Source organism: Thunnus thynnus, chromosome 12 (assembly GCF_963924715.1).
Source record: "Thunnus thynnus chromosome 12, fThuThy2.1, whole genome shotgun sequence".
Lineage (NCBI taxonomy): Eukaryota > Metazoa > Chordata > Actinopteri > Scombriformes > Scombridae > Thunnus > Thunnus thynnus.
The window spans coordinates 14,520,640-14,537,327 of NC_089528.1; the positions used below are offsets into that span (position 1 = coordinate 14,520,640).

At 39.0% G+C, this 16,688-nt stretch overlaps 1 protein-coding gene across 2 annotated transcripts; it reads left to right on the forward strand.

The window, feature by feature from the left end:
• The first annotated feature begins 6,914 nt into the window (after window positions 1-6,914).
• Window positions 6,915-12,362, forward strand: LOC137194148 (cystatin-B-like). 2 transcript variants are annotated; one of them, XM_067605752.1, is made up of 5 exons: window positions 6,915-7,031; window positions 7,190-7,321; window positions 10,751-10,875; window positions 11,015-11,116; window positions 12,024-12,362. In XM_067605752.1, the coding sequence occupies exons 2-5, from the start codon at window positions 7,243-7,245 to the stop codon at window positions 12,150-12,152; spliced, it is 435 nt and encodes a 144-aa protein (XP_067461853.1). In that variant the 5' UTR covers window positions 6,915-7,031; window positions 7,190-7,242; the 3' UTR covers window positions 12,153-12,362. The 2 variants fall into 2 exon arrangements, with proteins under 2 accessions (XP_067461853.1, XP_067461854.1); XM_067605753.1 differs by having other exon boundaries at window positions 6,942-7,031; window positions 7,193-7,321.
• The last annotated feature ends 4,326 nt before the right edge of the window (window positions 12,363-16,688 follow it).

The window sequence follows — 16,688 nt, forward strand, 5'->3', positions numbered from 1 at the left end:
ATGTATCTGCATGTGTGTTTTAGTCTGTTTGTTTATGCTGTTTGTGTATCCAACACGGCCAATGATAAGATCAAGACAAGATCACATTTCAGTATTTTCTTTGTGTTCTGCAAACTTTTTTTTTTTTTTTTTTTTTTTTTACAAGTGCTCAACTTGTAAGACACAATGAGTGAAAAAGCTAAAGGGGTTGCTTTGGAGTGGAGTGTCAGTCAAGCAGCAACACACTGGAGACAACTTAACCTCTGACCCCAACACTCTTTGAAATGAGTAGACTACTTGACCGGAGCTGACAACAATCCAAGAGTCTCTGCAGCTTCCAAGCCTCTAAATTGAAAGTGAAGGAAAGAGCACAAAGAGGACGGGTTGAAAAAAGAAAAAAAAAGTTTCAGATAGGAAAAGACTTGTAAGGTTCAGAAAATACTTTCAGCCAAAATGTCCTGGGAGAAATGTAATCATGACTGCTCAGTTTGATAGAAATATTTTCAAAATGACTTACAATTCTGTAAAAATCATACTCTAAAGAAGGTCATGCTTGTGCTTCTATGATCCTTTAGTTGTATCCAATAGGAAAGAAAAGGATTGGGCTTTATCTCTGAAATACCGCCTTATCAAGACTCTTCAAGAGTGGGTGGATGACTCACAGCGTGCCTTTCCTAAAGTGGTGTAGTGCCTGCCTCACACACTTTCCATCTGTAGTCCTTCCTCAGCCCCCTTTGTCATTCTCTACCTTTTTTTTTTATTGTGGTTTATTTTGATTCTCTGCTCTGTGTCTCTTCCACCACTGATTTTGAAATGAAACATATGAACCGGACCCTCCTGCTTTCTCTACTCTCCAGATGCCAGCAGATTCTTGAGGACAGTGGTGTCAACATCAACGGGCGCCAAATCAACAGGACTGTTTCCAGCACCACAGAGAGCCCTCTGTCCAACACCAGTCTGGTGTCCACCATCTACAGTTCCAGGGAAGCCTACGACAATGCTTACTTTTACATCCTGTTTGTCATGTTGTTCTACTCGTGCCTTGCCATGACACTTTTCATGTGCTTCATAAGCAGCGACGAGGAGAAAGAGGACCCCTATGAGGAGTTCATAAGTCCTGGGCAGCCATCAACACAAGAATTCAACACAGGCCACATGGCAGAGAAGTTTTACTTTGAAGAAGAGAGCAGCCTGTGAGCCACAAGCTTTCTAAAGAGAGGGAGGGAGGGAATTAACGCATGGGGGATGTTTTGACAGTCACCAAGCCAGAAAAACGTCAGTGCGGACTACTCAGGCAAGACCTGCTAGTGATTTTGCAAAACCTGTAGTAAGTTCATTTTCCCCCTTCCCCCCCCCTTCCATCTGACAATCAGAAAACTCACGCAAGCAGGCCGCCAGGCAGGCAGGCCGGCAGGCAGGCAGGCAGGCAAACAGGCAAGCAGGCAAGCAGGAGACGGCTGCCTCTGATGATCTGAGAGAAGGGTGGAAACATGGAGAAGTGTGGGTCAATGGCAGGCCGGAATCTCCTCCTGTGAGGCCCAATCAGGATCAATAACACCGGGGCCTTCGACATGCACACACCACAGGGAACCAGGGATACCTCAACAGACTGATGGTGTGGACAACATGGACACTGTGTGTATGTGTGTGTGTGTGTGTGTGTGTGTGTGTGAGGGATGGAGAGTATTGACCTGCCATTGCATTTTCCATTCAGTTTGAACAAATTAGATTACTAAAATCCTGAAAAGAATCAGCATTTTACTTGATTCATGATCAAATCATTTACAAGCTTTTATATTAGACTTGAATATTTTGGATAAATGAATAAACTGATTGTGAGAATGTGAATATAGGGTTTCATTGGTGTAGTTTCACTCTAAGATGGACAGTATTTTGATTGGATTGGACAATGTTTGATTGCTTATACCAATATTCTGAGCAATATTTTTTAACAGAATAGACAAGAGATAAAATCCACATGCACATAAACATTGTTTCTGCATGAAATAAACTGACACCCCACTCTCAAATTGGCTCTAATTAGAACAAAAAACTACATGCAGCAGCCAAAGCTGTGGACTGAGCGACATTCCTTTGCCATTACATTTGTAACTGATCTTTGGAGGACTGGACGCGCAGCTACAGGGTCCGCTTCAACCTCTGGGTGACCCCATATGATCTAAGTTTACAAAGCTGTGGCGAAACGTGAACCCGGGACTCGGCCTGTAGAATTAACTTCAATTGCGCAGCGGGATCGTGGAGAGGAGCTTAAAGAGAACACACGCTTCTGATTTGCACCACACATCGTGGCAGAAGGGGAGGACGCTTCAGATTAGCGGACACCGGCAGCTGAGCAGGTACAGTATGATTCAGACGCACAAAAAAAAAGGAAAGACACAAATTTATATATTTGCTATTAAGGGTCTCTGCGCAATTAAATCTGCGGGGTCAAAGGTGTGCAGAGACTGACAATGCTTGTCTAATTTGAACTATCCGCTCCTAGAGGTTATGCCGGCCCCTGAGGCCATGTGGACCTGTTTCCTCTTCTCCCCTCATAATTAAATTTCTGTCTCATCCTCCTGCCTTGAAGTTGTGGGGTCACCACGTGTAGACCATACCGAGCCTTGATGTTTTGGGCGAGCCTTCCCTAATAGGTCTATTTAACTCTCACCAGATAGTACAGACTGAATAATGCGCTTTTAAGTCATTATGTTGCTTATAACAGAGACTTTTTTTTTTCGTTGTACAGTCGCTGACATGAGAGTTGTGTAGTGCGTTCTCACAGCTGTATCCATTGTGCTGTAGATCCATTAATTAGATACGGCATCGCAGCTTGGTTTGGTAACCTCTGTGTGCAATTGAAGTCCAAACTAGTCCGACTCACGCAGACTGCATGGAAGATAATAGGTGTAAGACAGCATCCATCCCTGCAGGCTGTTCTGAGGCACGCCAACAAGATAATAACTGACCTAGCCCATGTGTTAAACACTGAGTACCAGCTACTGCCATCAGGGAAGAGGTTTATGAATAGATTAAAAAAACTCTTTTATCCCTACTTCAATAAAAAAAAAAAAAATTAAATGGTAACAAATGAAATAAAGATGAAACTGATATAAAAACCAACAGAGCTTTATTGTTACTTATCTGTTGATGATTGACTATTTTCCAGTTTTTGCACCTTTCTGTACTTTTTTTTCTGTACTATAGGTTTTTATCTATCTAACATCAGTGCATGTTTTTTCTGTCTTTTTAACTGTATGTTTTATTATTATGTTCTTAGATGTGTTTCTTGTTCCCTGTAGCTGTCTTACTCTGTCTTTTATGTATGTGGAATGGTTTTTATGGATGCAGCATGGGTGGAAGTCTGATCCAAATTTCCTACAATGTGAGACAATAAAGTGAATCTTGACAGAAATTTAAAGGCTGTTTCTTAGGTGGGCTGGAGGAGGACTTGAGCCTGATACTAACTAAGAGAGAGCGAAGACACACGGTGCATGATGGGTATTGGTGTTTTCTTGTGATATTGGAACTTCATGATGCTTATTTTGATGATTGATGCATTAAAAAGCCTCTGAAATCGCATCTTCATTTGTCTCCTCATTGGATAATAAAACAGAGATTTGTAAGTAAAGAATCGCTGTTTGGGAGTCTAAAGAAGAAAACAGCATCAACACCTTCTGTTTCATCGACTGTGCCTTCATCTGTGATGATGATGGTCCCGTAGTCCGGCCTTTTGCGCGGAAACTATGGATATGCTGCCACCTGCTGGTGAAAATATGACACTACCAGTATCCAGAGTCTTTACTGAAGGAAACTATCAAAAGCCAGAAGTGTTATTGAGCGTGAAGAGGTGCGGCATTAACATCAATACTGAGGATTATTGTTAACTCAGACCCTTTGGATTTGGTTTTGGAACAAACTTTGATCTGCAAGAATAGATGTATTATACCGAATATGAGTTTTTGGAAGAGCTTCAGCATAACATCCTGATTACCTCCGTGTAGCAGAGGAGATTTTGTATGCTGAAGTCCTGCTGTCATCCCATAGTAAATTGCTTTTTGTTGTGCTGGGTGCTGTGGGAGCGGAGACTGTGGATACTGTGGTTGTACTGCCATCTACTGGTGTAGATGTAGTACTGTTTCTGCCAATATGAATCCCATTAAAAGGGAAAATTCACTAGCCACAACATCTGATGTTTGCCTGTTCTGAAAACGTTATTCTTGTGCACACAGGATGTAACAGATTATCTTGTAAGCACAAAATAATATCTTGTCTATAAATTGTGTAGTTTAAACTTTTTATTTACCATTTCATGACATGCAGGTCAGTTACACAACATCAGGAAGAAGCTGCACTTGAATCTTCACATTCCAGGTTTGTCTGTAGATTGACATCAGACAAGTGGAGCCAAAGGCAAATACCTGTTCAAAGATTAAAAATCTCTTTGTAATTTTTATTCATAGATTTAGGAAAACACTCAGGCTAAATAACTGATCTGGTCTGTAAAATCCAGTGAGAGGTTCACAGGTAAAAGGTTTATCTAAACACTTCTGATAAGTGATCTCATCATCTGCCAAAGTAAATAAACTATGTTAGGATTTTCTTTCTGCTCCACTGACAGATGAGTTACACTGATGGTCTAAACAAAGAACACTGTTGTTTCTAGACTTATGACTCCAGTGACTGGATCATTGTTTACAAAAATGTAACCACACTGAATATTTATTACAGTGAAGATTTGTGTTAGTAAATCTCCTATGTGCAAGCATTCAAACACACATTATGACCAATCCTTTGTTGCACATTAATGATTATTCCAGAGGTATCAGATAGTAATAAATAACGCATTGGTATTGTATTCTCAGTATTGTCTAAACACACTGAGTGTATATTTATTTGTTAGAGTGTGGTATAAAACATACGTATACGTTTATTTTTCCTCAGGAAGTTCCCAAAGCCTGCAAACTGTCACATCACCACAAAATATCATCCAACATCCAAGAGCCGATAACTACACAACCACCAACAAAGTCAATACCAAAGAAAATCAGCACAAAAAAATCAAGATTGTACTGTCAGGCTGATGGTACTTGAAACACATGAGCACACACAGGCATACAATCACACCCTCATCACATATACACATGTTCGGAAGCTAGACCTAAACTTTAAAGGCTATTTAAACAAGAGACAAAGTAAAAAACACATTTGATCCTGTTGCTCTAACTACAGGTGTTGATTGACAGCTGTTGGTGTCACTTGACTGATCAGTGCAAGTGGCAACTGCTTCTAACTTTTTGCATTTTATTTAAAACTAATCTGTTGTTCTAAAGGTCTAGTTAATGGATAATGGGCGGAATGTGTTAGACTTTAACTGATACTGTTTAACTAAAGTTCTTGGTTTAAAAGTTAACTAATAGCTATACAGTACTTGCTTTATGTGCATTCCCAATTAGATCACACTGCCACTTCATACAAGATGAGATAGGTCAAAGTCACTGAGTGACAAAAGTCTGACACCCTCTCACAATGAAAAAAGACAATGTGTCATAAGTCACTGAGTATTTAGTCACAGATTTTGCAAAGACTGGGGATCTTGCAGGGTCACTATTTGCAAGACTACAACTAGATCCCTTTTGAGATTATTTCCCATCCTGATCCTGGTGGAAATTTACAAGAAGAAAAACTGTTGAACAATGGAGCAGAAACAGAAGCTGCCCTTGTGTGTGCAGTGGTTTGTTCTGAAAAAACAGCCAAAAGAAAATGTAAATTAATTACTTAATTCAGTTATAACTGAACAACAACAACTGTGAAGAGAAACAATAGACTATACACATTGATTGTTCCTATTATTAACTATCATTTAACAACTTTTTTTTTTTTTGGAATACAAATATTTCTTAGATCATATCAGTGAAGACAATCAAAAGATGTCATCCTATGCTTGTATTTTTACAACTTTAAAACGGCTACACAGTTTATACAGCTGACCACAGAAACCACATTCAACCACTAACTATGTGGACACAGCACTTTCAGCTGCTGGATGTTGCAGTATTTCTGTTTGGAAACCCCACAAACTGCATGAAACACAGTAGAAACAGCAGTAGCCTGGATAATTATACAAAGGCAGAAAGTCACAGGTTTAACTGACCTGAAATCATGTGTGAAAAAGCAGTAAATACGCTGCAGACACAGCAGCTGACAGAAAGAAGAGGTCATATTATACATGTGACTTATAAAAAGGGAAGCTAAAAGGCAAAGAAAATGCTGAGCTTTCAAGATTAATCAGGAGTCATTAATGACACCATCAAGCACATCGTGTTAGGAAAGTAGTTCAAAAGCACACACACAAAGATCAACCATTTACTATCGTTAGAAACTGAGTACAATAACTTGATCATTAGCCTGATCAGCCACCATCAGTCAGTAACACACACTATTAGGCTGTAAACCGTTAATCAAACCAAAAACTAACAGCAGTCAATGTCAGACAACTTTATCATACTTTAACAGTTACCTAGTGTTTCTGTAGTGGTGACAAAACTTAAAAAAATATACATTTTAGCAGTTTGAATTAAACTGAAGTTCCCTATTACACCAAACTTAATTTACAAAATATGACATTTTAGCAATTCCTTACGTGTCCGCAAAAACACATAACTCTAGAAACACAAGATAAAAGGCATCATATGTCGACATTTTTCTTGTCAATTCGGCAATAATATAATCCATAATGATAAACTGTATTTGTGTACTATTCAAAACATATATTACTGTCATTTTAATGAAAAGATTCAATAATTTTCTTTGTCACATTACAGTCTTTGCCATATTTTCCAAAGTTTCCTCAAAAGTGTGAAACAGCGCCCCTCTGGCTTGTAACGGCTTGTACATGTTACTAAACCTGCGTGGTCAAAGAGTGTTACTGCACCTGAGGCAATCATGTCGAGTCTACCGGAGAAAGGCAGGTGCACTGGTGAAAGAAGTGTCATACTACCAGATGCGGTTACTGACATGCCACCGTGAAACTGTCAATTGACACTTTTTTGGTAAATAAACTCTAAAGTAAAATGTGAAGCAAACTTTGAGATTTTGCACTGTGTTCTGGCCTCACAACAAACAGTATAAAGTTTATGTAATTTAAATGAATCAGAGTTAGCTAACGTTAGCTTGTTTTTTTTGTTATCTCTGTTAATGTCGACGACAGCAGCGATGTAGAGAGGAGATGAGGAGCTCTGTCAACAAACAAACTAAAGGACTATGACAGCAACAAGTGCAGTGGGACATTACATTGTCTACTTCACCTGTATGGAAGAGGAGAAAGGGCCTCTCGGAAAAGGTAAGTCTAGCTAAAAATTGACTTCACATCCACAACTGTCCGTATCCATCGATGGTTTCTTTGCTCACGGTTAGCTAACGTTAACTGTCTCTTCATGGCCATGTGTTTGTATAGCGGTTATGCTCACTTTGTTTGTAATCTGAAGCAGATGTGTGTTATTGCTGCTGTCTTAACAGACACCTCTGGCCTATTAATAATTTGGATTTTCTCAGTTTTTGCATTTTTTAAAATTCAGTCACTTGTTGATGTGTGATTTGTGAAAGAGCCTGTGCAGAAGGCCTACTATAGCTGTTTGTGAGAGTGTATTCATCCTTGTTTTGAGTCACTAGCGTTGATAATTAATAATGTTTGCCTAGCAGGCTGAGCACAGATATAACTTTGTAAATGATGTATTTGATACATGCATTGGTGCTTTCTTATGCAAACACAAACTTTGCATTCAGCACTGATATGTACCTGTATCAAAGTATACACTTTGTAGTACTGTATATAGTTTTGTATGCTAAGATACTACAAGCACATGCAAGCCATGTATCTCTGATATTTACGTTGTTTCGTCTTGATGAGAACATAATTCTTTTGTTTAAATGTTACTGTAAAGTTCTTGGTTTAAAGTTTCTACAAGGAACTTTCATTTTGTGTTGATTTTGACGGCCCTTGTGGATAAAAGTGGTAGTGTTTCCCAGAATGAAGACTGCATTTCCCATGAGCACCACTGCCTCATGTGTCATAAAGATCTTGATCTGGCGAGTGCATACATTTGTTTTGGAAGCAAGTGAAAGAAAGACACAACTTATTTTTAATACTATTTTTCTTTTTTAAACACAGCTGGATGCATAGCGATGAGGTAATGTATCTGTTTGTGGCTATGTAAGATTAATAATTGTAATATGATGATGGTGAAACTAAATAAACTTTGTTTTAGTACCATCCATACACTTAGGTTACATATAAGCTAACAACTAAAAGATTTAGTTGCTTGGCAATAATAATTTTGTTGAGAAAGCTGAAGTCATCAATGTTACCTTGTAATGTTATGTGTTCATAATAAGCCTACAGTAAGATATAGCATGGTAGCAAGGCCGACATAAAATGTTGCATTATAAGCCAGTTGTATTACAGAAATGTCCACCGTGACCTATTCCTCCATGGACTAAACAGGGACTCTTCCAATCTGCGTGCTGTAAATAAAATTTCATCTGGTTTTGCGGGGAATCCGACCTGGTGGCAGGCACTGAATAGTTGTATAGAAATAGTCAATCTTTTCGTTTGCTTGTGTAGGTCATATAGAGGCATCAGTATTAAATTGAGACTGTAACAGTTAAAAACTCCTTCAGTGTCCAACATAAAAATTTTTTCCCACTGGCCCACTTGGCCAGTAGATCAGAGTTTTACTGGCCCCTTGTATATTTTCAGTGGTACGTAAGCCAAAAAATGAAAATAACTCTTTTTTTTCCATAATTCTGGTGATTTATTCATTATATAGGCCTACATAATATGTACAAGAGTGAAGTTCCCTTTAGATTTGGTCGTTTTCCTTAAGTTATAGATATATTATGTTGATATATTACACAAAACATGCAAAATATAAAATTAGGCACATATTATATCAGTAAATGAATGGTGTAGAAATGTAGATTTCTCCATATTTTGTGTAAAACCAGAGAGTATGGAGTACATAGGGAGAAGAGAACAGAATTTATGATAATAACATTTCAGTGAGTATGGATGACATTGATAATAAACTTATGTCAAGAACTGAGACAGTGCTGAGAGATCTGCAGAAATGTACTCTTTAAGATAGAACAGTGAGAGAAAGAACATAACGGCATTTGTTAGTGTGTGCGTGTTCACTCCAAGCTCCTTCTGTCTGTTTCTGCAAGTCACCTGTCCGTTACAGACATGGAGTTGAACTATAATGAATGAATGACAAGGAGAAATGCAGAGGAGGAAGATGAAACAGAAACTAAGAGCGTCTGTCTTCACAGTAAATCATCTGTTGAGTGTTTGATGGTTGTTTATTTGTGCTTTAGAACGTAACCGCCGAGAAACAATCAGAAAATAATGTTTTCTTTCATTGACTGCTTTGTTCTCTTTACCGCTGCTCGCTCTCCTCACTCAACCACCACTGCTCTCTCTCTCTTGCTCACTCGCTCTCTCTTTTTCTCTCATATTTTTCAAAAAGAGTCGGGAAGCTGACAGCAAAGCCTAACTTTACTTTTAACATTATCAAATGAAGAGAAATGTCCTCCTCTCTTCCTAAACTGTATACCCATGACTCTGATTGGCCAGTCACTGGCCTGGACCATCTTGCCCTGCATAAACTCTTACTGGCCCTGCACCATCAGGCTCTCAGTTATGTCAAACCCTGTCCTTGTAGTTGCTTTAATGTTATGTGATTTGTTGTATTCCACCACAATGTAATGGTACTACAAAAGTGATTTTCTTAGATGACCTGTCTGATTTATGCACTTTTAGTTTGAAAGCTTTTAGTTTGATAGTTAATTTGAGTGGTCTGTGGTTTATATGGCCCATATATGAAGTGCAATTCATTTTTCATGTGTAACATGGATATTGGGTAATGTCTTTATGCTGTGTTTAGTTACAACCTTATATCAACTTGGAATAGTGCAAATGAAGTATTTCTAGGTGTCATTTTCCTTTGTCCAAGTTGGACGTGCAGTGACAGTGATCACATTCGCTACTGCTCTACTCATTGAGAAGTGAAACTTGTCACCTGAAGCTTTGCTCATTTTTTATCTACACACTAAGACAATGAAATAAGAATGAATGGAGCAGTTGCTGAAACTTTTACAGTAAGACACCTGAGAGTGTTTTGAACTTTGATGCTTGGAGACATGTACACTGCAGCGTTAGGCTCAAAATATTTGGGGATGAAGCTGAGTGATGGGCCTTAACAACGCCACTGGCCTATACTCTATTTGTGGCAGATCAGCTGATCTGCTGTACAGATGACTGTTAAAAGAGGAAATACAAGAAAGAGGAAGCAGAGCCTATGTAGCAGTTTAGCTCATGACTCATCTTAAACCACAGGGTTTTTCAGGACATTCTCCAGTCTACCAGTTTCTAGTGCCAAAATTCACCAATTCATTGTGTGCTGACTATCATGATCAGCTGACATGTCCAAACACAGCCACGCCTCAGACTGACCCACATTGTCTTAGGGAGGGAGAGGAAGAACAAAGAGAAATGTTGAAATATTTTTTTTAACCTCCATTAAATGACTTACGCTACAAACATAATAAATAACATTTTTGGTTATTTGCAACTCAGAAATTTTATTTGTTGTTTTAGCCGATGTCTGATATAATTTGATAAAGTAATCCTCACCCCCCCACGCCAGTGGTATACTCCCAAATACAGAGTCATATGATTCACTGATTCAACTTGTCTTGAACTCCTCACCAGACCAGGTGCAGTCAGTTTTGTTCAGTTTTTCACAAATTTCACCACTGAAAGCTGTCAAAATGATGCCTGGAGGGCCCGGCCCTGCAACTGATGCTACTGAAGAAATTCAGAAGATCTGTGATAGTGTAAGTAGAATAAAGTCAAGTAAAATTGTTTTTTTAATTTTCACTTTCACTTTGTTCCCTGAAAAGGGTTTAGTTTCTGCACGCAGTTAACAAGGCATGTATTTCATTCTGATGTTGCTGTCACCTCATTGTAACTCAGGTGAAGTCTGATGCAGAGCAAAAAGCAGGAAAGTCCTATGATGTCTTCACCGCCAAGAGTTACAGGAGTCAGGTTGTGGCCGGGACCAACTACTTCATAAAGGTAATTATAATTTTTGTGGCTAAGAATAATAGGACATTAAGTATGGAACCTCCGAGGTCCTTTTTTAAAAAACAAGATACTAGATTCATCTTATGCTCACAAGATCAAAAATAACCACCTTTCGGGACTTCGGAGGCTCCATACAAAACAGATCCATGAATGGTAACAACTTACTCTCTATAGCAACATGATCAAGTGAGATTTTATATTGACAATGGATCATATAAAATACTTGTATGTGAAAGAGGCTTGTCAGCGATGAACCCACAGAGAACTGTGCCTTGACACAGCAGTTCCTCTCAACCCCATAGCGACTTTCAGCTCATTTATCTGGATTTCCAGATGTAACTTTACTGTTTTGGTGAAGTCTCACTGCAATCAGATGTCATTTCCAGCTGCAGGAGGCTGTTTTCAGAAATCCATTCTGCTCCCTGTAATCACCAAAATGGCGTACAAAGTTAGTGACTAGCTGGATAACATAGTGGAGCATTTAGCAGCTTAGTAGCCCCATATGTGACCTTGACACTCTCATTACTCCTTGACTCAGTCACACAAGCTTCTTAGAACAAACCTTATGGGGGAAATACAAATCCCAGACATTTCTGTACATGGGGCTATTAGCTTAGATACTTTTCTCAGGAGGTGGAATCCATAAACACAGCTAAAAAGAGAGTCAATATTGTACTTACACTTGCTAGGTAAACCCAAACATGACTAGACATGAATGCTAATGTTCCTCTGTGTTTGCTGGATTTGTAAATAGGCAACCGTTTGCTGACACGTTCGCCATATCAACTTAGAAAGAGATAATATATGTATCTATAGCTTGTTTATGCTGCCCCTCAGTGGAAAATCAGTGAATGCAGACTCAAGGATCACCTGAAACTTTGCTTTTACTTCCTTGCAGGTGCACGTGGGAGGAGACAATCATGTTCACCTCCGTGTTCACAAACAACTCCCAGTTAATGGAGGAGGCCTGAAACTGAGTGATATGCAGCAATCCAAGAGCCACGATGACCCTATTGAGTACTTTTAATAGGATCAGAAACTGAGCAAAGCATCCCATCATTGTAATCAATTATTATCAAAATGCCTTCTTTTATCCTGGCTCATTATATAAAAACAATGCAGTTCCCATTACTAACATATAATAATATACTGTAGAGCATGATGACAGGAGTATGACAAGATGGAACAATTTTGTACAAGATGAATAAATAAATGAATCATATTTGTTGTGACTCTATTTAGTGTTGCTTTTCTTTCCTTGGCAGTTTCTGATTTTTAATAGCTGCATGCCAGTGCGTATGTCTTCAACTGACAGTGTGTGATGAAAAAGGGTTAGACAAAGATATTTTTGCACAGAAGCAATGAAGACAAACTCACATTTATTTCCTGAATTTAAATGTGACACTGTTTATGCTGCTTACATTGAAGGGAAAGACACTGAGGGTTCACCTTTACGTGGGTCTCCAAACTCCCACTTTTAAACACCTTTAATTAGTACACAACAGGTTCACTACGCAGTTTGTAATGAGGCAGAGATGTAGCATCAAGTTCAATTTTAGAAGATTTATTAAGAGATCAGCAGTTATATCACAGAGCAGGCAAAAAGCTTTGTTACAGAAAATATGTCTTTAGGCTATACTGCATCAGGATTAAAACCCTCTCTGTAGTCCAGTTATTGTTTGAAATACTTTCCACACATTCATTAAACAGATTTTGTGACCATGGATGTTAAATTAAGTTTCTAAACATGATGCATTTTTATAGATAAAACTACCCAACAGTACATAAAATTAGCCCTGATTTGAGCAGCTACATTAAAATGCTGTGTACGTTATGCAGCAATATTAATGATCCCATATGGAAGCAGTTGTGTGGTGGTGCAAGCAAGACCTGGAAAAACACAAGCAAAACTCCTTGAAGAACATCTTCCACACATTATCTACTCCAGAAGAGCTGTACATGCTACATTAGAAAGAGTTACGAAGAAAAACTACACATCAACATTTTTTCTTTTACCATAGCTACATTACTAACGTTAGCCTTGCTCTGTTGGCATAAATTTGTTTCTGTGCCAAGGTTATAAAGTTGCACAGTGCTGAGATGATGGGGTTGGGGTTTAACCGTCTAATTTCATTGTCCAAGTGTAAGTAAGCAAAGCATCAGGTGACAGGTTCTGCTGCTCCACAAGTAGAAGCTTTTTACACATGAAAAATTAATTGCACTTCATACACGGACCCAGAACTGCCATGGCCCACATTATTAAACCATTTTTCTGACAGTCTATTATCACAGTATAGCAGGAGTAATATTGATGCTTCCATTAGCTGAAACATAAGTCCTTTCTCAGGTGGGTTTGTTGTGTCTGATGGTCAAGGTACAGCCCTCACAGTTCTGTGGGAGAAGGTCTTGGGATAGAAACTGTAAGAGAGAAGACTCTCACTTTATTTTGCAAGCCACATGTGTATGTAATTCATATGTTGTTTTTTGTGATACTGTAACTGAATGAAGCATATTGGGTGAAGGTTGTATGTACTTACACTAGATAAAGCCTTTAAAATCTCATCTTCATTTTCCTCATTATGGGATAAAACAGAAGCTTTTAGGTGAACAGTCACTATTTGACCATCTAAAGAAAGAAAGGTGCAAATAGAAATGTAGTTAACAGCTTGCATGGTAAAATACATCACTGAAGATGTCCATGTAGCTGACTGTGCCTTTGTCAGAACTGGATGGTGACACTGGTGGATGGTGCTAGAATCTGTGTTTTATTGGAAACTCCAGATGTGACACTAGTGGTATCCAGACTTGTACTGATTTCTGCCATTATTGTCCCTTATACAAGTACAAGGAAACTGTCAAAAGCCTGAGGTGTTTTGGAGCATGCCAAAGGAGGTGTGGCAATAAGATGACAGTTGAGTCACACATATCTGCTGAACCACTAACTGATGACCACTGTTAACTCGGACATAGATGCAAACAATACAAAATTAACAATTTTGTTTCATAGTTTCAACAAACATTGGCAACACATTTTTAGCAATAAATGTAATTTATTCATGACAGCAGATGTAAATTTTTGAAATAACTAGACAATCATAATTACCGACCTGTAGCAGTGGAGCCAGTGGATGCTGAAGTTGTGAGGTAGGATGTGGAGGTGGAACTGCTGCTTGTTGAGATAGTAGATGATGTTGTGATGACATCCACTAGTGTAGATGCACTGCTGCCTGTTGTGCTGGGTGGTGTGGTAGCAGAGACTGGAGATGCTGAAGTTGTGCTGATATCTGCCAGTGTAGATGTGTTACTGCTCGTGCTGGGTGTTGCTGTCACAGACACTGTGGACGAAGTGTTGTTGATATCTGCAGTTGTATAGGAAGTACTGCTGTTTGTTGTACTGGGTGATGTTGAGGAGGCTGTGGATGACAAAATTGTACTTCTGTTTGTTGTGCTGGGTGTAGAGTTAGTAGATGATGTTGTGATGACATCCACTGGTGTAGATGCACTGCTGCTTGTTGTGCTGGGTGGTGTGGTAGCAGAGACTGGGGATGCTGAAGTTGTGCTGATATCTGCCAGTGTAGATGTGTTACTGCTCGTGCTGGGTGTTGCTGTCACAGACACTGCGGACGAAGTGTTGTTGATATCTGCAGTTGTATAGGAAGTACTGCTGTTTGTTGTACTGGGTGATGTTGTTGAGGGGACTGTGGATGACGAAATTGTACTTCTGTTTGTTATGCTGGGTGTAGAGATAGTAGATGATGTTGTGCTGACATCTACTGGTGTAGATGCACTACTCCTTGTTGTGCTGGGTGGTGTAGTAGCAGACCCAGCAGATGTGGTACTGCTGCTTGTTGTACCTGGTTCTGTTGTTGAAAAGACTGTGGATGACAAAGTTGTTATGATATTTGGGGTTGTGCTTATATTCAGTGGTGTAGATGCAGTACTGCTATTTGTTGTGCTGGTACTGCTCGGCAGAGTAGTGTTCAGAGCTATAGACAAAAAGAAGGGTTTACAGTATTAAGTTCAAAATCTATCTCAATATCATACCCTTCACTGGCATACACTGAATGTTTGAAAGTCTTTCATGTTAAGCTTTACTTACATTGTGCGCAGGCTGACGTGTAGTCAGGACAGCAGTCCTTAAATGTGATGCAAATCTTGTCACAGAAACACCCCCCCCTCCGACAGCTATTGTCTTGACTAGCGCAGCACAGCAGTGGTGGACCTGCACAGCCTGGAATACACACAGCAAAGCTGTAGTCGTTAAACTGAAAGATCAACACTGCGTTGATTTGTAACTGTAACTGCAGCACATTATTTCAAGGTTACTCTGGTGAAACTACTAATAATAAATCTTGTATTACAGCAGGTAGTGTAGATATGATGATAGTAGTAGTGAGAGTGATCTATGAGATATTTCAGTTGTATTTGAAATATTTTGTTAGATAAGTGGAGTTGATCATTGTGGTGCTGAGGCTGGGGGTGAATCTGTTGCATGGGAGGGATGAGAACAGGGTATACATTGTATGGGGTGGTGTGATGGATATTACCTGTTGGTCCAGGAGTCGCTGTTTGAGCTGGAACATTAAAAGAGAAAGAGACATGTGATGTAATATGAATTTAGGAAAAACAGTATTTAAGGTGATCCCACAGACTGTAAAAAAAAGTGGATGTAGCCTCCATAACATCACCCATTGGTCTGTGGACTCCTGTTTTGAAGCCTCAAGTTTGCATTTTGATTGTTGCCATCTTGGATTTTTGCTGGAAGTGACCATATTTGGATGAGAGGATTGAGTTGATCCTAACGCTAGCTGCTAGCTTGGTTAGCACGGTACATTTACAGTCTATGGTCAACTGTGATAGCCTAATGCTAATGCTTTGCCTGATTCTAGAGTGAAAGATGGATTTGTCAGTGACCTATCTGGAACAGCTAAAATTGACAGAAAATCACAACAGACACAAAAGATGGGTCCTTTTTCAAGGAGAGACCTCTGTCTGGACAACATTCAATTAATGTAATATTCAATTTAAGAGTAACACATACACACACACACACACACACCCTAAACAATTATGTTCATTCAATCTGGTCATTAATTTCTGAATAATTAGAAATCTGCAGATTATCCTAAGTGTCACATTATTAAGAACTTAATTAACCAGTTGAATATAATCTTGATGTAATTAAGTCTAATTTCTTAATGTAGATGGAATATAAAATGAATCAGTTATTCTGAGCTTGGGCGGTATTTATTTTTTCATACCTTCATACCTTACTGACGTTTCACCTGGTTATATGGTGTATTGCAGTATTTGTGTAAAAGAAACAACCGTAAAAGCTGAGCTGGCGGTGATACAAGTCATTGTAGAATGTATGACATTGTCTAGCCTACAATGCAGTGTGTCTAATAGAGCTGCTGCAGTATTGTTTTTTTCCCTTCCCGCACAAATTAGTGAAGCTATTCAAACTGTCACGGTAACTTCCATAAAAAAATTATTTAAACCTCAGATGTTATAAAATAATTGGTTCCTAAATACTGTATTGGTGTGAGGGATGAGAACAAGG

What these genes read in the sequence shown, in the direction of transcription:
- LOC137194148 (XM_067605752.1), top strand. Translation starts at nt 7,243, where the DNA reads ATGACAGCAACAAGTGCAGTGGGACATTACATTGTCTACTTCACCTGT. An exon ending in GAAAGGGCCTCTCGGAAAAG is followed by an intron (nt 7,322 to 10,750) that starts GTAAGTCTAGCT and finishes ACTCCTCACCAG; the next exon opens with ACCAGGTGCAGTCAGTTTTG. An exon ending in GGACCAACTACTTCATAAAG is followed by an intron (nt 11,117 to 12,023) that starts GTAATTATAATT and finishes ACTTCCTTGCAG; the next exon opens with GTGCACGTGGGAGGAGACAA.